The 24,584-nt window shown below is 45.1% G+C and overlaps 1 protein-coding gene across 2 annotated transcripts; it reads left to right on the forward strand.

Moving 5' to 3' along the window:
- Positions 1–524: 524 nt before the first annotated feature.
- On the forward strand, positions 525–21,138 carry EXOG (exo/endonuclease G). 2 transcript variants are annotated; one of them, XM_084903004.1, is made up of 6 exons: positions 525–743; positions 2,759–2,908; positions 6,832–6,971; positions 8,641–8,717; positions 11,433–11,547; positions 20,153–21,138. In XM_084903004.1, exons 1-6 carry the CDS (start codon positions 539–541, stop codon positions 20,612–20,614), a joined length of 1,149 nt encoding a protein of 382 aa, XP_084759130.1. In that variant the 5' UTR covers positions 525–538; the 3' UTR covers positions 20,615–21,138. The 2 variants fall into 2 exon arrangements, with proteins under 2 accessions (XP_084759130.1, XP_084759131.1); XM_084903005.1 differs by having other exon boundaries at positions 543–743; positions 2,759–2,819.
- Positions 21,139–24,584: the final 3,446 nt, after the last annotated feature.

Here is a 24,584-nt window from a genome sequence, read left to right on the forward strand (position 1 = left end):
GAAAAGTAAAGAAATTTAAGCCCTGGCCGGGGTGCTCAGTGGTTAGAGCATTGGCTATGCAGTGAAAGGTCTTGGGTTCAGTACCCGGTCAAAGGCAGGTGCCATGGAGTACTGCCTTGTCAAGGAAATCCTTAGGAGGTACGAAGCTATTTTCAGAAGTTACGATTTGTATACCCTGTGACTTCAAAGCCAGGTGTCACGAAGACATCCAACGTGGCACAGGTTTTGGAAAGAGACCTGGGTTAGAATCTCGGCGCTCAGGACCTTAGTTAACCATGCGCAAGTGGCTTACTCGGGATTAGACTCAAGGTTTTTTTTCCTCCTTAGAACGGTATACGTTACTGAGCCTTCAAGACGTTCCAGTGGACCAGGGATGGAGGGGGATGCGTGCGGGCCTCCAGGTCTGTCACCAGGGGGCGCGCGAGGCCCTTCCCCGGGGAGGGCGCGCATTCCGGGCCTCTCCAGTCTCCGGAGAGCCTGCAGTTGCGCATGCGCGTCTTGGTGCCGAGGCTGTGATTGGCTCTCGGGCAGCACCGCCATGTGTGCGCGTGCGCGGTCGCCCAAGGCCGCGGCTGCTGCGATGGCTGCCAAAAGTTTTGCAGCGCGGCTCCGGCGCTCTCGGCGCTTTCTCAGCGGCTTCGTGGCCGGAGCGGTGGTGGGCGCCGCGGGAGCCGGGCTCACGGCCTTGCAGTTCCTCCGGAGTCAGGGCACTGAGGCTGCGTTGGCGGCGAGGGAGCCGGAAGGTAAGCCTGGGCCTGGTTTCCGTTCCCCGACCCAGGTGTGGGGCGTGAGTCCATCGTCGTCCACCTGGTCTTCCATCTCCCCACGTGGCTCCCTCCCCGCCCGTGGTCTGGGGCCTTTCCTGTCTCCCTGCTCGGCCTCCGCTCCCCACGCCCCGTCTAGGCTGCCTCTTCTACCCACGTCTTTCCTGCGGGGATTTCATCTCTTCTTCCCCTCCAAGTATTTATTGGGATGTCTGAGTCCCCGTCTGTCCGCCTCTGGACGGTTAGCTCCTAAGAGGCGGGCCACATCTGTATATGTAGATTTTTATTGATTTTTTTACAGAGAGGAAGGGAGAGGGATAGAGAGCTAGAAACATCGATGAGAGAGAAACATCGACCAGCTGCTTCCTGCACATCCCTCATTGGGGATGTGCCTGCAACCAATGTACATGCCCTTGACCGGAATCGAACCCGGGACCTTTCAGTCCGCAGGCACACACTCTATCCACTGAGCCAAACCGGTTAGGGCAAGGATTCACACGTAGTTTAAGCACGTGAGTGGGTTGGTCTCTGGATCGTTCAGAGGAAGAATGCCTGCGAGCCCTCCTTCAGAGCTGACACTTCCCCACGTTACCAGGTGTGCCCTGTATTTGACAAAGGAAAGGAGCTCTGCTCACCTGTACACTTTCCCCCCACGAGCTCATTTAACGTGCTCTTCTGATCCTCGGTATAGCAAGAGAACTAGTATTTGGGGAAAGGCTGGAGAAGGCAGTCCCCATTCAATGCGCTGGGTTTCTCCCGCTAGGAAAAAGGCCAGGTTTACTACTGTCTTGCTGCAGCAATACCAGAACCGTGAGGCATCATCAGTGAATGATGACCTTTAAAAAAATTTAAGCCCTGGCAGGTGTCGCTCAATGGTTAGAGTGTTGACCGTGCACGGAAGGGTCTTGGGTTCGATTTCCAGTCAAGGGCAGGTACCTGGGTTGCAGGTTGGATCCCCATCCTGGTTGGGGTGCATGTGGGAGGCAACCAATCAAAGTGTCTCTCTTTCTCTCCCCCATCCCTCCCTATACCCCTCCTCCTTCCCTCCCACTCTTTAAAAAGCAATGGAAAAAATATCCTCAGATGAGGATTAACAAATAAATACATAAATAAAATTTATTTTATTTTTTAAAAAAATATATCTTATTGTGTTTTTTTTTTTTATAGAGGGGAAGGGAGAGAGATAGCTAGAAACATTGCTGAGAGAGAAACATCAATCAGCTGCCTCCTGCACACCTCTTACTGGGGATGTGCCTGAAACCGAGGTACATGTCCTTGACTGGAATCGAACCCAGGACCCTTCAGTCCGCAGGCCGATGCTCTATCCACAGAGCCAAACCAGTTAGGGCCATAAGTAAACTTAAAAGGGCTGTGCTTTAGTCCCCATATTAACTCTTAAATATTTTTTTATTGATTTCAGAGAGAGAGGCAGAGGGAGAGAGAGAGAGAAATATCAATGACGAGAGAGAATTACTGATTGACTGCCCCTACTGGAGACCCAGTTGGCAGTCTGGGCATGTGCCCTGACTGGGAATCCAACCGTGACATCCCTGGTTCTTGGGTTCCTGCTGAACCATTGAGCCACACCAGCCAGGCCCCACATTAACTCTTAAAACATAATGAGTAGAGCGGCTCATTCCCCATTCAGTCATGCCAATGACTAGTAACAACAGGAGTTTTTCCTTTGCTGCTTTTGTGTACACAGTACTTTGTGGGGCAGAGATTTGAAACTTTGATGTGAAGGAGCAGTCAGATCAGGTCCTTATTTGAAAGTAAAGGAGATAGCTACAGTTTATCTTGATATAACTATACAACTGAATTTAGGCAAAACCTGTCTTTTGTCTACAGCCTCCTCTTTGTGTTATAAGTAATTGCAAAAGCAAGATCTCTTGGTTGATTAACTTTTGAGTCAGTCCTTTGTAAGTCTTACCCCTCTTCCTTTAAAGAGTCACTAACTTTGTTATTTTTGTTTTTTCCCCTTTTTTCATTTTTAGGTTCTGCAGAAAAGGCTCTCCTGGGACAATTTGGATTTCCTTTAACTGGAACAGAGACTAGGTGCTACACTAACCATGCCTTGTCTTATGACCAGTCAAAGCGGGTGCCTAGATGGGTTCTTGAACATATATCCAAAAGCAAGATCATGGGTAGGTGGTTAGAAGTACAGCCATCACTGAAAGATGTTTCCAAATTTAGAACATGGGACATCAGTGATCAGCTCAGCCTTTTTCGCATTACAACACGTTTAGCAAAGGATGTTTGTGTAGCTCGCTAGACAAATGGACCCTGTCTGGCAGTCAGGGAGCCCCAGACCCTTCCCAGCTGCCTCAGAGGCTGAGAGGATCTATATCTTGACACATAAGTATGTCATACACATTGCTGCAACAAGCAACGTTCATTCATTATCTCCACAACTACTTTTAGTGTGTCTGACACTGCTAAATCTTGGGGATATATTCTTGACCAGAGTAGATGGTCTCTGCCTCCATGGCACTTGGGGTTGGAGTTGGAGTGGGCGTGGGTTGACTTATCAAACAAATAGTCATGAATGTATAATTATAGTTGGTGATAACTTTCTGGGGGAAACATGATTGCAGTTTGGGTTTGTGTAAATAAGGAAAGGTGGAGAGATCGTAACAGGAGAACCTTGTTTTTGATTAGCGAGGCTTCTCTAACAAAGTGGCCTGCCGGGGGCGATGGCAGAGGAGTTGGTGGGCCATGCGATACAGAGACTAGCATTCCAGGCAGAAAGGAAAGCTCAGTTGCATCTTTCAAGGCCCCAGTATGAAGAATTTTGTTCCTTTGGGAACTAAAGGCCAGAGTGGCTGCAAGCAAGGGAGGACATGATGTGAAATGGGACTGGAGACGTTGTAGGTGTGTGAAGTCTGTTCATGTGTCCTTATGTCTTGGTAGATTCTTGTAATTAAGATGACCAGGTATTGATACTCAGTGACAAATTGATTTCGGGGTAAATTATTTCAATTTACACTCCTGTTATCACTATTTGTCCTCTCTTTCCCAACCCTCACCCACAATGGGCGTTACTGGGCTTTCCCAGTTTAATAGCTGAATTTACTTGCACTTATTGGTCGCCAGTGAGGGTTACTGTTTTGTGAATTATCTTTTACTATTTTCAGTTGGGATATTCTTTTTTGAATTGATTTGTAGTAGTTCTCATATATTAAGGATATTGCCTTTTGTCAAAGTTGTTCTATTCTTATTTTGCATTTTGCCTATTAATTTGCTATATGGCTCACAGATTATATCTCCTTTGCTTTGCAACACTGCCATCTTTACGTATATAAAAATGCTGTTATTAAAATGAGTGTGTGCCTCCATAGAGTACACACAACCAGCATAACAGCGGAGCTTGGAATGTGTTTGCTGCAGGAGAGGAACTGATGAGCAGTTATCATAGCAGTTGAGACTTGATTATAAATTTGCATCAAAGGAAACTCAATTCATTTAGTCTCAAGCCTAACGAGTTTCCTTTAAATGCAAAAATTCTCCCAAGATACAAGGTATTTTGGCTTGTACTAATTTTATCCTGCTATTAAGTTATTTCTTTCAGGGGGATGTAAGAAAAGCATTGAGTTTCATATAATAAACCCATGAGCTGTGTAAGGTTTGAGGAAGTAAAATAGAGCCAATTACTCATATTTGAAAACAGGAAGGAATCTACCTGTGATTTACTTAAGTATAGTATAAAGTGTCTTGTTTTTAGTAATGACAAAATCAATCAGACTAACTCTCCTGCTAAAAGCAAGAATGTTATTAGAGCCGAAACCGGTTTGGCTCAGCGGTAGAGCGGCGGTCTGCGGACTGAAAGGTCCCAGGTTTGATTCCGGTCAAGGGCATGTACATTGGTTGCGGGCACATCCCCGGTAGGGGGTGTGCAAGAGGCAGCTGGTCAATGTTTCTCTCTCATCGATGTTTCTAGCTCTCTATCTCTCCCTTCCTCTCTGTAAGGAAATCAATAAAATATATATTTTTAAAAAATTTAAAAAAAAGAAGAATGTTATTAGAAGTATGAAAAAAGTGTATTTTAAAAAATCATACATTCACGTAAATGCAGAGTCAACAGGATAGTGGAGAATTGCCAGGCTATGTATCTAGAATACAGTTTGCATTTCAGATTTGCCAGATTGTTCTAGTTACATTCTTTACAGCTACTTTTGGATCCAGTATTCAATTATGAATCACATAATACATTTAGTTGTCATATGTCTCCAGTCTCCGTTAATTTAGGACAATTTCTCTGCTAAAAAAGAATATACATGCATTTTATGCCATTGACATTTACTGCCTGAATTATTGGTGATTTTCATCATTAAGGTGGTGGTTCCCAACTTACATTTGGGAGAAAGCCAGAATCCAGAGAGGTCAGGGCAGTCCCGGCAAACCAAAGCCACAGTGCAGCCTCAGGGTGAGGTTGTCTGAAGGCAAGACCTAGGGTTCACCCAAGTAGCTTATCTTATCGGAGACCCTCCCAGCATTAACTCAGATCCCCAGAGGGCTGCACCTTAGGGTGAATCAGAACTAGCTTGCCTGCCCACCTTAGGGGACTACATGGCAGGCTCTCCTGCCCTGAGCAGAGAAGGGTCAAAAAGTAGAATAAAAGCTGCTGGGGAAGTCAAGGCCACAGACTGCCTATGCAGACTTATAGCCTAAAGCCTGGACAGCTCAAGGAAGCTTCAGTCCTGAGCGTGGTTTAAAATATCCTCCCCTGCTGACGCCTTGGTTTAAAATATCTTCCCCTGGTCGAAGAAGTGAGTGTGTATGCATGCTCCAGGAAGGCATCTTCATCCCAGGCCTTTAGAAAGGCCCACAAATGAGTTTTCAAGGACAGTGAGCATCAGGCATGCAGGGAAGCGATTTCAATGGTAGTGACACTTGGAGAAGTTTACTAATGATTCTTCTGTATATCCAGTAACTTTTTTTTTTAATGAAGATTCTAAAAAGCTAGGTATTGGATACTTTACTCTGAACCTTGAAATCAAATAATTTTTTAAAAATATATATTTTATTGATTTTATACTGAGAGGAAGGGAGAGAGATAGAGAGCTAGAAACATCGATGAGAAAGAGTCATGGATCAGCTGCCTCTTGCACACCCCCCACCGGGGATATGCCCACAACCAAGGTACATGCCCTTGACCAGAATCGAACCCGGGACCTTTCAGTCCCCAAGCCGACGCTCTATCCATTGAGCCAAACCGGTCCCGGCTGAAATCAAATAATTTAAAAATTATTCTTGGTTGAATGAAATGACATTGCAGTCAATAACTTTATTGATCTCCATTTTACTTTTTTTTTTTTTTTCAGTAGCAGTCAGTATATTCCATCTATCCTCATAATTGTTATAATTTAATAAGTTCTGTCCTAATGATAGAAAATGTAGAGCTAGGATTTGCTGATGTCCACTGTGGCACACTATTCTGGAGGTATCAGAATATAAGTAAAATTGAGATTTCTTCTCTCCCATGTGGTACTTAGATATTTTATTTCAGGAATTTTCTGGATTAAGCTCATAACTTAAATATTTGTTTTGTCATGGCTTAAGAGGCAGTAAGCAAGATATCAGAGACACTCTCCCCCTCCGCGAGGCTGTGCCTGCCCAGAACAAATTGTTTTGTGTCTATATATATCCATTATTTCAGTCCATGTAAACTTGTCAAATACAGTTGTGCAAAATACAGTATATGAGGGTCTTTTTAAAAAGCGAGACTTTAGTAGCTAAACTTTTTATTTAGACAGCTCAGCTATTTAATTGGTTATTGTTTTTATGTAAATACTATCTGGGAAATATTTTCCCCTTTAACTTGAAAGGCCAGAAACAAAAGTACTATATGAGATGGCTACACTGTATGAAAAGCATTCTTTCCTAGACCAGTCCTTGCTAAATTCAGATGAAGTATCTGAACTATCCCAGGAACTTGACACATGCATGCAGTCACTAACTGCTAGCTGCTCAGAGAGATACTGGCCAGAGCAACCAGCTTGCCTTGCTTAGAGGATTGTGAGGGACATTGTCCACTGATAACTTACTCATGTTGTGTGTTTTTCTTCAGGTGCTGCGGACAGAAGAAATTGCAAATTCAAGCCGGATCCCAACATCCCTCCAACCTTCAGTGCCTTCAACAAGGACTACATTGGAAGTGGGTGGTCCCGAGGCCACATGGCTCCAGCAGGAAATAACAAGTTTTCACCAGTAGGCATATTGTGTCGGGGGGGGGGGGCGGGGGGGGGAGGGAGGGGCCTGTGGGCTGGCATTGTTCCGTGGGACTTGGAGATTAACCAAGCAGCCAAACTGCAAAACTTGAGGTTTTCTATACTCTGTTTCCCCCCCTGATTTTATTTCTTGCTCAGATGCTGAGACAGTTTTAAGCAGGTTGAGGAAAGCAAATCCTATGTAAAGGGAACTAAAAGCCAAAAGGAGCAAAAGCTACTTGTTTTTATTTTTAAAATGTCAGGCCTATAGAAAAGCGGAAAAGAGAGGACAGCAAACACATTGTGATATATTTACTTTACAAGTGTGTGTATATAAAACTTTAACCGTCACAGACATCATAACACTTCATTTCAAAATATATGGCTTAGGAGATGGTACCATTTAAGAAAGAATATATGTAGCTATGACAAGATGTCATTATAACCAAAAATGTGTGCAAGATGTGTTTTTGTATAGTTGTACAATAATTTCCAATACACAGTTTGCATTTCAGATATGTCAGATTGTTCTAATTATGTTTTTTACAGCTTTTTTTGGATCTAGTATCTAATTATGAATCACATAATACATTTAGTTGTCATATGTCTCCAGTCTCCTTTAATTCAGGATAATCACTAAAAAAAGAAGATACGTGTCTTTTATGACATTGACATTTACTGCATGAATTGCTGGTGACTTTCATCATTAAGATGGTGGTTCTCAACTTGAGGTACTCAATGTAGTCACCTAGGGGAGTTTTAAAAACTTTTGATGCCCAGACCTATAACCCTGAGCAGGTACGTCAGGAACTCTTGGTGGTGGGACCCAGGCACTCTCACCTGAGGACATGCTTAGAGGGAGGGAGGAAGGGAGAGAGAGAAACATCAACTTGTTGCCCTCCGTATGTACCCCAACCAAACCCACAACACAGGGCTGTTCCCTGACTGGGAACCAAACCAGGAATCTTTTGGTACACAGGATGGATGCTCAACCAACTGTTTTTAAAGTTCCTTGGGTTATTCCAGTGTGCAGCCAAGGGTGGGAGTCACTTCTCGAAGAGAAGATAATTGGCTTTGGCAATTAGTATAGCTCAGTGGTCGGCAAACTGCAGCTCACGAGCCTTATGCGGCTTATAAGCCGTGGTTTGCCGCTCTGTTGACTAATGAGTTTGCCAACCACTAGTATAGCTCAATGAAAGGAAATACACTTACAGAACTCTGTGCTTACAGGTCAGACGTGCAAAATGAACGAACACGTAGTGGCCAGAACAAGAATGTTTCTCTGCCACAGTTGAACTAATATGTACTGTACTACTTAAGTAAAATTCCTGAAAGTTGACCTTGGAAAAACTGCCAGAGGCTTAAAACCAGAATTTAGGGTAAAACTCTTTAGCTTCATATTGGAAACTCTTAGTTCTTAGAATCTACACTAAAGGTTTGAGCTTTATAAATTATGAAGAAAGCTAGCACATCTATTTTGTTATAGTCCTTATTTTGAATAATCATTATTGAAAATAATGACTCTGTGTCCTGCTATACCTCTGGCTTTCCTTTATCTAAGTAAGTAGTGACTGTAATTGCATTAATAAGGAGCTAGTGTTCTCTGCTTTGTAAAATCTCTAGGGGGCAGGCATTTCACTACAAGTTACTCTTGTTATTTCTTTTCACAGAAAGCCATGGCTGAAACCTTCTACCTTTCTAATATTGTGCCTCAGGATTATGATAATAATGCTGGCTATTGGAACAGGTGAGGTGAGAGTTTTAAAGGTGTGGTTCTGTGGGAGATGAATGATGTGAGGAGAATTTGCTAGTTGTTTATCAGCTGTTTCTGTCTTTGTTTTCAAAAGCCATTTTTAGTGGAAGTAACTTTCATGAAGTGCTTCAGACTAGTTTTCTTTGCTGTATTTCAGGAGTATAGTTTGCTATGGGAGGACAGACTTCAAAAACATAGCCAGTCATTTTAATCCTGTTTGCCATTGGTCAGAAGTCAAATTCTCGAAGAAAGTACTATTGCTAAGGCATCAAATATTTTTTAATATTTCCAGAAAACACTGTGTTTTTCTCTACTTGTATTTCAAGAGTTGCTAGCTTTAAAAAAAGAAATTGGTACAACTAAATATAACCATTAACCAGTTTTAAATGAGTTCTGTCAGGGTATCTCTTTAAGCATTTAAAACTAGCACTGAATGAGATTGTTTCCAGTTGACGTGTTTTCCCCAAATAGTACTTTTGTGGAATAAAATAATTAAGAGAGCACCTGTGCACTCAAGGTGCCTGCAGTGGTTGTCAGTTGTGGCAGCATCTGTGTTGTCTACATACCCCTCTTACTCTACTTAGATTATTGTAAGCAGGTCATAGATATGTTATTTTACCATTTCAATACATATTTTTTAAAGATAGATTCTTTTATTGCCTCTCAAAATTTTAATAGTACTTCTTATTACCACTTTTACAGTCGGTATTCAAGTTTTCCTGATTGTCTTTAATTTGTTGTTGATTGGTTTGAGTCAGACTTTAACCAAGGTCTACATGTAGATTTGGGTGATATTTCTCTTCAGTCCCTTTTAATCTATAAGTGTGTCTCCCCCCCCACCCCCCCTTTTTTTTCCCCTTGTAAATTATTTGTTGAAAATCTGGGATATTTGTCCTATGGTTTCCTTTTCATATGCTGTCTGATTGCAGATATATGGAAGTGTTTAACATCCTAAGAGTTATATTTTGGGGAGGAAAACTCTACTTTGTTATTGGGCATATATGCTATGACTTTACTTTTTAGATAATGAAACAGGAATGGTGACATGCATTGTTTTCTCATAAAGCTCAATTGCAGTATAAGAAGGCATATTGAAACTACTGGCCATTTTTATCCAGTAAATAAGCAAAAACAGTTTTTAAGTGACACATCCCAGTGTGGTAAAGATTGCTGTAAAACTTCTGTGTCATTTTGCAGTTTACAGAGTGAAGTGGGACAATTCCATTAAAAATATTAGTATAACATATAATGAAATGTCACTAAAATATTCAATAAAGTAATTTTGGCCCTTGAAATTTATCCTAAGGAATTAATATAATGTTGCATTATATAAGAAGTATGAGGATAAACCCAATTGCCCCACAATAGGAATCTCTATATATAAAAGCCTAAACGACCATTACAACTGGTTGACCAAAAGAACGGTCAGCTGGTCACTATGACTTGCACTGACCACCAGGGGGCAGATGTTCAGCACAGCAGCTGCCCCCCTGGTGGTCAGTGCACTCCCACAGCCAATCAACCTCCCACTCCCTCCCCCCTCCTCATGGCCAGCAGGCCCCATTCGGCCCTGATCACTGGCCAGGCCGAGTAACCTCACCTGTGCATGAATTTGTGCACCAAGCCTCTAGTATAGGGGTGTCGAACTCAATCAGAGAAGGGGCCAAAATCTAAACTCCAGCCTAAATCGCGGGCCGAATGGTTTACTGAACAGTCATAAACTGACAATGTCATAAACTGACAGCGGAGTGCAGTGATGACAGCGCGGTGCGGGCCACATTGCAAGGCCTGGCGGGCTGGATTTGGCCCGCAGGCCTTGTGTTTGACACATGTGCTCTAGTACTTAAATAAAAAGTCAACTTAGTCCTGGCTGGTTTGGCTCAGTGGATGGAGCAATGGCCTTTAGACTGAAGGGTCCCGGGTTCAATTCCAGTCAAGGGCATGTACCTTGGTTGAAGGCACATCCACGGTAGGGGGTGTGCAGGAGGCAGCTGATGGATGTTTTTCTCTCATAGATGTTTCTAGCTCTCTATCCCTCTCCCTTTCTCTCTGTAAAAAATCAATAATATATATATATATATATATATATATATATATATATACTTGTTTTTTTTTTTTTTTAAAAAGATCAACTTAGTTGGAATGGTATTTCATTCTTGTAAAAGTTTAAGAACTACAGCATAGAAAAATAAGGGAGAAAACAACAAAATTTCAGTTCTAAAATAAACACAATGTACACAGAGTAAAATGTACGTAGATAATTGTATTACTGTGTGTTATTTTTAAAAATATATATTTTATTGATTTTTTACAGAGAGGAAGAGAGAGGGATAGAGAGTTAGAAACATCGATGAGAGAGAATCATCGATCAGCTGCCTCTTGCACAGCCCCTACCGGGGATGTGCCCGCAACCAAGGTACATGCCCTTGACCGGAATCGAACCTGGGACCTTTCAGTCCGCAGGCCGACGCTCTATCCACTGAGCCAAACCGGTTTCGGCTAATGTGTGTGATTTTTAAGTTTTTTTGTGTGGTAAACAAACTGGGAAAAGCATTGCTTACATGCTTATAATGTTTTGTGCCCTATCACTTGTTTATATTAATGTCTCTAAGTATCCTTGGCATCTTTCCTAGGGATGTGGTATGGTGTGCTGCTTTTCTCTGTTTAAGCCTGTGAGAATATCATACATTTTTTTGCATTGTTTTTCAGAATAGAAATGTACTGTCGAGAACTGACAGAGAGGTTTGAAGATGTCTGGATTGTATCTGGGCCGTTGACCTTACCTCAGACTGGAAGTGATGGAAAGAAAATAGTTAGTTACCAGGTAGGGACATGTTTTAACATTCAGTCTTATGCTCTTTGTATGAGATTATAATCTCCTCCTGGTTTTCTACTTTTTATTTCACTTACTGAACTGTGTTAACATTTATGTTTGCTAGCTATAATTTAGTCCAAGCTTTGCCTATATCAGAGTTCATAAACTGAGGCTTTATTTGGCTTGCACAGTATGTTGTTTTTGAACTAGTTGAGAATGTTTAATAGTTGGGAGTTGTCACATAAACCCAGAGTTCAGCTTCCCTTAAACGCGTCAGATGACTCGGTCACACTTGGCATAGGTTCCCACGGGCACCGCTCGCGAGGTGAGAGCGGCAGCTGGCTCCCGAGCGGAGCGCAAGCCCTTCGGTTCACCGCAGTCCACCGGCCCGTTCCACCCACTCACATTTCCCCCGTAGCTCTTGCTGGTCGTCAGGTTTATCCTCCTGGGTCTATCGAAAATATAAAACCAGCATTTATAGTGTTAGCAATGTATAAGTAGTATGTTTGGACTTGTAAAGAAGTAGATATAATCCTATATCATTACGGCTGTGCCACTTGAGATGAGTACTGCCACAAGCAAAACACCGAGAAGTGGGAAGTAAAGGTGGCAGTGTACAGTAGTGTAATTACTGCTTTTAAAAATGTAATAATATGCTTTTTCTTTCTAATTCAGAGCTTTTAACCTTATCACTATTTAAAAAAAAAAAAAAAAAGTAAATCAGTTTCTTCTTGAGACATTATTCTTGGAGCCCCTGACTTCCTTTCTAATTTAGACTACTTGTTTACTCCCTCTCTGCCTCTCTCTCTCTCTCCCTCCCGCTCTCCCTTTCTTTTATTCAACAAACATTTACTAAGCTTCCAAGACATACCTGGTGCTGTTCTGTGTGCTTCCGTGTGTGCTACATGGAGGTTACATTATGGTGGAGGAGATACACCATCAACAGAATGCCAAGGAAAAGTAAACCTGTGGAGAGTTACAGTGGGGTGGGAAAGAAAGGCTAGGCCACTCGGGGAAGTGAGGTTGAGCAGAAATCTAAGGGAAATGACGGAGCAACCCATGTGAAGAGCTGTCACGGGCGAGATTTAGCTCAGTGTGTCAGGAACAGCAAGAACGCCAGGGTGGCTGGAGCCGAGAGCGCACTGAGGAGAGCGGGTAAGCCACGGGGGGGGGGCACTGGGGAGAAGTCTGGGTTGTGTTAAGTGAGATAGGACACGTGTAAGGTTTTGATCAGGATAGTGGCACAGTCTCATTTACATTTTTAAAGCCCAGGCTGGCTGCTGCCTGTGAAGAACAGAGAACGAGATGGAAATAGGGGGCCAATTAGGAGGCTAATGGAGTCGTCTAAGTGAGAAATAATGATGACTGGAGTAGGGTGGCGGTGGTAGAAATGGTGAGAGTGGCCTGATGTCGGATGTGCCTTGCAGGTAGAACTTGGGGGCTTCTAATGGATTAGTAATAGAATAAGAGGGAAAGAGGCAACCTCAGGGTTTCAGACTGAGATCATGAAGACCAGAGAGGAGCAGGTCTAGGGGCTGTGCTTTGGCTGTGCACATTTTCGATTATTGATGTGCACATGGAGATGAGATGTTGGATAGGCTGTGAGTTTGGATTTCAGAGGAGAGGCTGTTGGGAATGGTCAGCACTCAGATGGTATTTAAAGCTGTATAGATAGAAGAGGACCGATCTGAGATCCGAACCAGAGAGAACTCAGACATTTAGAGGCTGAGAGGAGGAGGGTCATCCAGCAAAGGAGACAGAAGGAGCCACCTTTGAGGTGGAAGAGTCAGCAGAGTGGTGTCCAGGTGGCAGGTGACGAAAGCACCTGATGGAAGGAGTGATCAGTGGAGAACCGATTCAGGATGCAATCCAGGATGATGCCTGAACCTGAGGCAGCCAGTCCTGCAGCCTTTCTGTCTTGAATGGCGTTGACATTTTGAAGAATACAGGCCGGTGTTGCAGTGTGTTCTCAAATTGGGTCTGTGGTTTCCTCGTGACTCGGTTCAGGCACGTTTCTGACAGCACACCGCAGCGATGTTCCTGGGTGCGCCTCAGTGGTCCTTTCAGGATGCATGGGTTGTTTGTCCTGCTCTTGACGGTAATCCCTTTGGTCACGTGGTCAAACTGGTCTCCTGCAGATCCGCTGCTCGGTTACCATTTCCCCTTTGAAGTGAATTAGTAATCTTTGGAAATACTTTGAGACCATGTAAATTTTCTTCCCTTCACCTGCCAGTTTTAGCACTTGTTAATGATTCTTCCCCGAATCAGTTGTTATTACTACAATTGTTGCCAAATGACAATTTTCTAATTCTTATTCCTTCTACGTTGTATTTTAATCTTTACCAGAGGATATGTTTATTGATATTAGAAGGAGAGAAAGGGATTGGGGGGAGAGAGAAAGAGAAACATCTATTGGTTGCCTGCCATACTCCCCAACTGAGAATTGAACCTTCAACCTTTTTGGTGCATGAGACAGCGCTCCAACCAACTGAGCCACCCTGTCAGGGCCCTTCTGCATTTCATTTATTAGTTGGCATTCTACTGACAAAGAGGTTATCCGTCATATTTATTATCAGTGTGAACTCATGGGCTCTTAGTTTATTCAATGAGTTTTAATCAGTTTACTGTGTATTCATTTTGATGCTCAGATTTTCCCATATTAGGCAGTGGGAGCCTCTTCCAGCTGTTGCCTGTATCCTTTTGACATGTTCTAATCTTCATTTCAGCATTATCTACTTTCTGGGTAACATGATTGTCCAGGCTCATCTTGGCCAAACTCTGGGATTATCCATTTTTCTGAGAAGCTCTCGTTCCTTTTAATGGAGATTGGTATTTAGAACCAAGATCTGGATGACAAGTTGATTCTTGAGTGCTTGGTCGGCTGTTTGGCTTGTCATGTGTGTTCACCACATTTATTTTTAGCCTTTTATAATAGGTGGAGAGAGCCTTAAGAAAGAAGTATGTGAATTCTATTCTTTAGTGGCTCGCTGTCGGGAGCCTTTTCTCTCCATTTTCAATTTTTCTCTGTTTTTTTGAGAATGCGATGTATAGTCCCTTGTCATAAAGCATAGTGTGTGTGTGTGTGTGTGTGTGTGTGTGTGTGTGAGAGAGAGAGAGAGAGAAAGGTGTATGTAAAGTTAATGTTAATAGGAATCTATATTTCTGGTGAAGCATATAGTTTTTCATTCTTGTAATCATATCAAAGTAAAATCTACCTTTATATATTTTATTTTTTACTAACAATTTCTCTAAACAGCTAACAGCTTTTGTTAGATTTAGCATTATTTTGCGTCCAGGTGAAATTTTAAACTTAAAATCTTTAGCATATATCTATGTCTAAAAGCAAAATATAATCACTGAGTAAATTGGAAAAATTGTCTCAGAGCTTGCCACTTTAATTGGGCTAGAAATTTTTTTTGTATGCATGGACATATAATTTGGTTAAGGAAAACAGAAACGGGAGGAAAACGGAAGACATAGAAAACGGTAGGATCTGAGCTGAGAAGCAGTGAGTTCCTGACATTTGGGTTGAAGCGTTCATATTATGAAAGAGACAAAAATAGAAGGAAAGGTGGTTGGGGCCAGGTGTTAAAAACCTTGAGTGCCCAGATAAAAAGTTCAGCTGTTTGCTAGCAATTCATGTAACACAGTTGTGGGTAAAACCATGTCCTTTAGTGAAGCTGAGAAAGAGGGCACAGCACTGCTCAGCCCTACACGTTGGTCTGTTCCTCACAAGGAATAAATATTTGAATTAAGAATTTCTATTTCCCAGGGAATTCTGAGTGCCCAGAGCATTTTGTTTTCTCAGATCCCGCCACTTAATATTTATTGTTTATTTACAAGTATTATCTGAACCTTAGGAAAATGTATCTAATAAAAATAAGGGTATTTAGATTTCTATCTAGCATGGAGCATACATGTGTATACTTTGGATTAAGTGAAGCAAATGAACTGGTATTTATTGAGGGCCACATGTACCACACAGTGAATAAATAGCTCTTTACTTCTATCTCATTCAGTCCTCACAAACAGCCCTTACATACAAGTAATAGTTATCTACTTCTGTAGGTAAGGAAATTGAGGTTTTGAGGGGTCAAGTCCAAGTCACATAGCTAGTAATTGTCAAAGGCGAGATGCAAGAATGGGTCTGTTGACTTGTATGAGAATTGCCAGTTATTCAGAGCATTGTTCTGAAGCTCTCAAAATCTCCAGAGGGATCGCTGCACTCCTCATATACAGAAGCTTAAGGCCGGGAGGAAAAAGATAGTGTGGATGGAGAGCAGTGAGAAGTGGCATTTGCTTGCGTGCAAAAATAGCAGAAAATGGGCCAAGAGGAGAATTCCTCACAGGCGGGCAGAAATGTCCCTTAGAATATATAGGGAAGGGTCACAGCATCATAGGACGTGAGAGAATGTGAGCCTCAGGGAATATTAGTAGCAGTGATTTTACCAGAAGTGAGTCATCTGACAGCTCTAATCAGAATCACCCCCTTTTTTATAGCTGAGGTCATCCATGTGCTTTCTCTGATGTGCGTGTTTCCAGAAGAGATTGATTCCAGACAAGGGAAACATACCTGAAGATTCTGGCCTGAACATTATAATTGACCTGTCAACTGAGTGAGCTTCAGATTTTACAACCCGGTGGTGGTGGTAACAGAGGTGCTTAACAGTCTTTCCCTCTACAGCATTACTGACCAACTGTCACCAACTCTCTGAGGGGAGGGCATGGAACCATGCCCAGGGGTCTTCAGGCGTCACGTGTGATCAGGGAGTAATTAAAAAAAAAAAGTTCCTTTTTATATCTTTAGAGAAACCTTTTCATTGTCGTATCTGTTTGTTTTAAGAGACTTTGCTAGTACAGATGGCACACAGGCTCCTGCTGACTTTCCTCACCTTGTGTGATTCCTCTTGTTCTCTGTCCTCTCAGGTATGGAGTCCTGATTTATGACATTACTAGAGGCCTGATGCACAAAATTCGTGCAAGGGGCTTGGCCCTCGCAGCCCTGGCTTTGCCCAGACTGTTCTACTGGTTGGTCTAATTAGCATATTAGCTCTTTATTATACAGGATCATGGTTTCTTTCACTTGATTGGCATGACTTTTTTTAGGGCTTGGTCTCTCGATGTGTCCAACAGTTTTATTTTTGAAACCCAAGTATTTTATTCTGTCTGGTTCTACAGGTACAGATGTCTTTCTCATGATCCCACTTAGTATTTCACCTGAGGCAGTTGATATGAAGAACGGCAGCCTTAGATTGGGTATTGTTTGCTGCTGGTGTCTTTGGTTGCTGATGCATCGTGAAGGTCCAGCTCTGTGTGTGTGGACTTGGGTGGTAGAGATGGAGGTGGGGGAAGGCAGCAAATTGTCATTTCTGTCTCTTACACGGAAGGAAACACACCCAGGCCAGCACCTCTTAAAACTAACTTCAAGTCCCGAGTGAGTGTCAGAGTATGGTTTTATCTAGATTGTATTCTCTAGTCACTCTCAGTTGATTTTCAGTGTTCGTTACAATCTTGACAAGAGTTCAGTGCTTTTTGGTATTTGGACAAAGGCAAGGATTTCTTTTGTAAAGTATTTTTATACCTAAGTCACCTGTTTGTGTTCAGTCTTCATGTCCTCTGTTTAGGGTAGGGGTGTCGAACTCAATCAGAGAAGGGGCCAAAATCTAAAATCCAGCCTAAATCGCGGGCTGAATGGTTTACTGAACAGTCATAAACTGACAATGTCATAAACTGACAGCGAAGTGCAGTGATGACAGCGCGGTGCGGGCCACATTGCAAGGCCTGGCGGGCTGGATTTGGCCCGCGGGCCTTGTGTTTGACACATGTGGTTTAGGGTGTCATTTGTATGCTTTCTCCTCCTGAAACACTAGCGTCTCCCTTAACTGGTCTCGTCTTGCTTGACCCCAGGTTTCCCCACGGTCCCTCTGCAGAACCAGCTTTTGTACGAGTTGCATTCTTGTCTTTTGAATGACATGTACTATAAAAACACCTTTTTATATTAAAGTCTTGCAGATTAAGAAATCTTTTTTAATGAACATGTCTTTTTATCTTCATAACTATCCTATGAAATGGGCAGAGTTGGGATTGTTACTTATTTATGAATCAGTGAAGAAGAGAGGTGGGCGTGTCTTACAGCTTAGTGGCACAGCCACGCCTTGACCGGGTCTCTGGGATTGAGGGCACTGAACCATTCTGCTTCAGTACCCTAGTAGTGTCTAGAAACATTTCTGAAAGTCTTCCATTTATCTCGCAAGTGGAAAAATTTATTATGTAGGTTGAATTGTCTACAAAGATAATGATAGCTCTAAATACTTCAGGATTTTTTTTTTAAATCTTAAATTTAAGAAAGAAACATTGGGCTTTCTCAATTTCCAAATAGGACTGGTTTCTATATTATTCTAAAGATTTTTACTTCTTGAGAACAAAGCAGACTGACTCAGAAAGGATAGTGACTTAACTTTTCATTTTTCTCTTTATTTCCAGGGATAGTATTTCCCCCCTCTTTGTTGAAATACTGTGAGAAGGTCGTGGGTGGAAGAATCACACCTTGTGATTAGTAGGAACTTCTTGGTCTCTGAGGTTTCTCAAAAGTAGTAATCGAGGTCCTCTAGGTATTTATTGTGAGAGTTTTTGAAAACCTAATAGAAATGATGCATTTCCTTGAGGTAAAATGACGACTCTTAAAATGTCAAACTTATTTGCTTTTGGCTGGAATTTAATGAACTGGGTTAGAAGCCCTGGTTGGCAGCAAATGAACACGACCAATTAATTGTTTTTGAAAATTGCCATTTGTTTGTAGACTGAGAGCCCCTGAGGAGAGAAAATAACCAAATGGTCTCCAAGGCTCCTTTCAGCTGGTCCGAGGTCTGTGCTGTAGTGATGGAGGGTGTCCGCCAGGTGGCACCAAGGATTTGCTCAACCTCAGGCTCCCAGCTAGGGCCTGGAACACTTGAAGCTCATTTAAACTCTCCCCCCCCCCCCCTTGTTGTACATTATGGCTCAGCTGCAGTGGAGCCTCCCTGCACCGACCCCCTCAGTGCTGTTGCTGCGCTCTGCAGGGGTGTCTCACCACATCCCACCTGCAGTGAAAGCTGTGTGTGTGGAGATTCCTCCTCTAGATGGGCGCTCTGGAGAGCAGGTATTTAAAGCTTCATCCCTTTCTGTGTTTCCAGCAGTGCCAGGCACAGGACCCCTGGGTTGCACAAATAAGTGGTCAGCAAACTGACGCTCACGAGCCACATGCGGCTCTTTGGCCGATTGAGTGTGGCTCTTCCACAAAATACCATGGCCTGGGTGAGTCTATTTTGAAGACGTGGCGTTAGAAGAAACTTAAGTTTAAAAATTTGGCTCTCAAAAGAAATTTCAATCTTTGTACTGTTGGTATTTGGCTCTGTTGACTACCAGTTTGCCCACCACTGGCTTAGCTGAATTAACATCTGCTGGTGATCTCTGGGCGCAGTGTAGACCTCCATGGAGTTCACCTTTAGTGTGTTTTTGCCTCGAAGAGTGTTTTCCTCCCAGCTGCATACATGACTTGTTGGAGGGGGTGGGGGTTTTGTGTCTGTGGATTGTATAATTTCATAGACTTTAAACTGCTCCCTGATCAGCCATTTTCACTAACTTCAGAGACAGTTACAGAAATCTTCCCTGGGATGGCTCTTCCCTGTGGCTCTGCGCTGGTTTTGGCAGGGGGACCTCCGTACGTGCCAGACAGCAGATGGCCAGGAGTTTTCAGGCTGCGTGCCATGTAGGTAGGAGCCTGGGGAAAGCAGAGAGCCCTCTGCAGCTCTCGGCCTCTGCCTCATCTGCCCCAGCAGGGCCGTGGGGAAGGAGGGCCTGGGGAAGGAGGCCTCACCACGGAGGCCGGAGGAGGGCAGTGGGGCCCGAGCCCAGTGGTGCTGGGTTGTATTGTTTAACGGGAGACCATCAAGGAAATGCATGTGCAGTTTTCTTTTTGAGAAAACAGATATGGAACTGTTATTTTGTCATTACAGTCCAGCTACACAAGCAGCCAGGTTTCCAGGCCTATCCCTGGCCCTGGCGCTGTGTGGACACCTTCCAGAGGGTTTGGTTTGATGACCTGCGGAAGTCCGTGTCTGGCCCCAGAGCCTGCGAGCCTCCGAGTACGCAGCGTTTACATTAGTGCTTCATCTGAGAAGGAAAGGCTGTTTGTTGAGCTCCCTCTTGAATTTGATAAACTCAGGCCATCTTTTTATTTCTAGAGTGGGCGTGCCCAAGCTGGCAGTTTGACCTTTACATGTTTAGAGGCCAGAAGTTCTGATTATGAGATGCAGTGAAAATTACAGCCTTTTCTTGCCCATTAAAAACCCAGGACTCCTGGCATTCCTTTGTCCTGCAGACAGCAGAGATGTGACCCCTGCTCTCTGGGGTGGCATCATTTTTAAGAATGTGATCAGAAACTGCCTATTAAATGCTCATCTTCCTTGCGAATCTGTATTTTGGTTTATTATTACCTTTGGCAGTTGAATGTAAGTTCACTGCGATGAGGTATCTCTTAAGTGCATTTTTAGAAATGCATCTAAAGCTCTCACAGGGAGCATTTGGGAAGTGCTAGCATTGATTAGCATCACTAATACGGCTGCTTTGTTTCTAGGTGATTGGTGAGGACAACGTGGCAGTCCCCTCACACCTTTATAAGGTGATCCTGGCTCGCAGGAGCCCAGATTCGACCGAACCGCTGGCACTAGGGGCCTTTGTGGTGCCCAATGAAGCCATCGGCTTCCAACCCCAGCTCAGTGAATTCCAAGTGAGCCTCCAGGACCTGGAGAAACTGTCGGGACTGGTGTTTTTCCCTCATTTGGATAGAACTAGTGATATCAGGAATATCTGCTCTGTGGACACCTGTAAGCTCCTGGACTTCCAGGCGTTCACTCTGTACCTGAGCACGAGGAAGATTGAGGGAGCCCGATCAGTGCCCAGGCTGGAGAAGATCCTGGAGAACCTGAAGAGCACAGGGATTGAGCCCGACGACTACTTCATGAGCTGCTATCAGAGGAAACTGGAAGAGCTCAAAGCTAAGGAGCAGGCAGGACTCCCGGAGAGAAAGCCGTCCTAGTTTTCACCTCGGAAGCGAGGTGCCTCCTGCAGTGAAGCAGATGCCCTCTTCGGGCTCATGTATGGGAGAGGCTTTGCTTATTTAAAAACATTATGGAATCCTAAATTTAGGACTAAACTCCCTAAAAGACGAAAGAGCTAAAACCTGTTTTGGTTAGTATCTTACTTGACGTGGAACTAACTGTTAAAGGGACTCAACACCCGGGATCCGGGGCTGACCTTGGGTCGGGTTAACCGGAGGACGGTGTGTGCGCGATGGCACTGCCCGTGCCCCTCGGAGTGTGCTGTGTGTGAAGCGTCTTACCTTCACGTCCCCGAGTCGTCGTCTCCGATGCATCGGCTTGGCGCTCCTGGGACCGGTATTGTGCATTTTCCTTCCTGAGGACCTGGGTGGGTCTCAGAGAAGCTGTTGGAGCTCCTCTGTATTATCCTGTCGACGTGGATGATACAGGGCGGGGCAAGAGCAGATTTACAGTTCATACAATAATGTGTAATAATACAAGAATAAACTTTCGCATACTCACACCTGTAGGCCTACTTCAGGCCACGCTGTGTATTAGTTTCTTGTCACTCTTCTCCTGGGGCCTGTGATTTCTGCCATGGGCCCTCTGAGATAATACCACTCTCCTCATTTTACTCGGGAGGAAATATGTGGGTAAGTCCCAGATTTACCTCTCTGAGGAAGTGACCCCCCCTTCCCCCCGGAATGAGGCACAAGGACTAAGAGGAAACCACAAGGTACGTTCAAATCTTCCCCTACACACAGGCTTTGGACTCACATACGGGATCTGCTGGGCAGAGGCGTCTGGTTTCTTGTCTGTCATCACGCCAGAGGGGCTTTACTGTCCTCTGACTCGAGCCCTCTGTAGCTCTGGGAAGCAGGAGTCACCGGTGCTGAAGGCTGGAGGGCGTCTCTGTGGGTTTACCAGAGTGCCGCTGCCTCCGGAAACAGTTGCTTCCAGGGCCGCCATGGGGCCATTGCTGTCCAGGGCCGCCTGGCTTCCACAGATGGAGGGATACAAGAGGGCTCTGCACACCGAGTCACCTGCTCGTGATCGGCTCACCTCTGCCTGAGCCTGGGGAGCAGGGCAGCTGGTGTGTGAGCCAGGGGCCCGAAGGCAGTTAGCGCTGGGGGATCGTGGTTCCTGGGCCAGATCCCTAGACCTGGGGATGTGAGGGTTCTTTCATGGGCTGTCCTCAGTACAGGCAGTGTAGTGTCGAGTCAGGACCCAGGAACTGCCACCTCACGGCTGCCTTTCCAGCGGTGTCACCGGAACAAAAATGCCAAGGCTTTAAGGTAAAGGCAAGATGACAGTGATGAACCTTGTTCTGCCTTTTTTTTTTTTTTTTTTTTGGCTAAAGAAGTTGGGGTGGTCAGAACAGGGTAGTCTGATAAATACCATCCTCTTAGCACATTGTTCCCCATTAGCTGTGCCAGCCTCTCTGGGATAAAGAGCCAGCATGTCACTGTGACCAAAACATCTGTGATTTCCGTGTTGGCGGGGTGACAGCGGCCCCGGTGTTGCTCCAGGAGCCTGCGCAGGTGCCTGTGCCTATGCCCGGCCTGCCGCCGAGCTGTCCTGACCCAATTTCCACAGCCTCCGAGTTTCTCTCCTTGCTGTGCAGGGACTCCGGATTTTTAAATCTTAGTTACTCTGAAATATACTACCTGATCGCTGTGAAAAACAGAGGTAACTGATTTTAAAAATGCAGTTGCGCTGTCATTTTTACATGCAGAAGTTTGGTATACAACGGTGAGGTTTGAATGGTCTCAACGAAGAATCCCAGCAAAACAAGCTTCAAAATGTAAACATTAGGAGGAGCTTAGAGTTGCTCTGGATCAGATCTGTTCAGCTTCCCCCGGTAAGATTGTGGATTATAAAACTCAGATGCACAGACCCCCTGGGCCTCCCCATAGCCTCATGGCCCTGGATGCGCAGACCTCCTGGGCCTCCCAAAATCTCATGGCCTAACATGCTCAGACCTCCTGGGCCTCTCCATAGCATCATAGTTCACATACACAGATCCCCAGGGCCTCTCCCAAAGCCTGTGGCCTCAGATGCTCATGCCCCCTGGGCCTCTCCATAGTCTCGTGGTCTCAGATGCACAGATCCCTGAGCCTCTCCATAGCCTCATTCTATGCAAACACAGACCCCTGGGCCTCCCATAGCCTCATGCCTCAGATACACAGGCCCCCGGGCCTCCCATAGCCTCATGGCCTTGAATACACAGACACCCCCCCCCCCCCCCCCCGCCTCTCCGTGGCCTCAGATGCACAGACCCCCAGGCCTCTCCGTGGCCTCAGATGCACAGACCCCCAGGCCTCTCCGTGGCCTCAGATGCACAGACCCCCCCCCCCCCCCCCCGGGCCTCTCCGTGACCTCAGATGCACAGACCCCCCGCCAGGGCCTCTCCGTGGCCTCAGATATACAGACCCCCGGGCCTGTCTGTGGCCTCAGATACATAGGCTCCTGGGCCTGTCAGTGGCCTCAGATGCACAGACCCCTCTGGGCCTCTCCGTGGCCTCAGATGCACAGGCCCCCGGGTCTGTCCGTGGCCTCAGATGCACAGACCCCCCGCCAGGGCCTCTCCGAGGCCTCAGATATACAGCCCCCCCGCCACCCCGGGCCCCTCCGTGGCCTCAGATGCACAGGCCCTTGGGCATTTCCACAGCATGACATGTCCTCCTGATCAAAGCAGCGCCACAGGGAACTGAGCACATCCCCCTCCATTGGTAAGGACACCACTCTTCTCACTACACCATTGGTCCCCGCAGAACCTGTTCCTGCTAACCAACCGCCTCAGGCCTTTTTCACATGATCTACTTTCAAATCACTTTTCCATTCTGCACTTCCATAGTCAGTTTTTGGAACACAAATATGGGATTATGTGTGTGCCCAGCTGTTAAGATTTCATTTTATTGCAGCTTCTACTCATCGTCAAGCAAGGTCACATTCCTGATGGCCCTGATTTGGCCACCTGACTGTTAGCTATGCCTCCCAGCGTTGAGACTGCTGAATGGATAAACAAGCCTTCAACGTGTCCGTTAGAAACAGCGAACGAGACAGAGCCAAGGAAAATCCCCTTGGTAAAAAACAAAACAAAAAAAACACCTCATTTTACAGAGCGACCTGTTTCACACACCCAGCAGCCTTCATGGGATAATAATGTGCTCCTCTGGTATTTCTTAAGTTCAATTCTCTTCTATTTTCTTCGAAAAGAAAAGCACTCAATTGCTTGCACGATGCAGAAATAAGTCCCCATCATAGTGTATCTGTGAGTCACTGTGGGGCAGAGAGCGTGCCTGCTGCATCTCTGGGTACACACAGCATGGCTGGGCCAGCGCCTGGACCCCTGTGGTCTGTGGGAAGGGGCATGCACCAGTGGGATAGCCTTGGGCAACGGACTCCATCTGAGTCAAGCTCCTCACCTGGCAACAGGTGAGGATTAAGAGGACATGGAGTCTGGCAAGCCCCCTGATAAATGGTAGCCGGTTATTGTGAACTAGAGGCCCGGTGCATGAAATTCATGCACGGGTAGGGTCCCTAGGGCTGGCTGGTGATCAGGGCCGATCTGTGGGGTGACCGGTGGGGTGATTGGGGCCCGGCTTGGCCTGGTGCTGCCCGCTCACCTGCTCCAACATCCCACCGCAGTCCTGCTCTCATTGGGGCCCATCAGGGCAGGCAGTGCCTCCACTGCTGCCTGCTGCCAGTCCCGCATTGCCGACACCTACCATGTTCCGCATTGCCCCCTGGTGGTCAGCGCACATCGAACTCCCGGTCGATCAAACTCCTGCCTGGGGGGATAATTTGCATATTAGGCTTTTATTACATAGGATTCTTGGGAATGATTATCATAGACCATGTGTCCCCCCCAAAATTTGTATGTTGAAACCTAACCCTCAATACGATGGTACTGGGAGGTGGAGCCTTTGGGAGGTGATTAGTCTGCTCTCCCTGAATGGGATTAGT

Source organism: Pipistrellus hanaki (genome assembly GCF_964339955.1).
Source record: "Pipistrellus hanaki genome assembly, chromosome: 13".
NCBI lineage: Eukaryota > Metazoa > Chordata > Mammalia > Chiroptera > Vespertilionidae > Pipistrellus > Pipistrellus hanaki.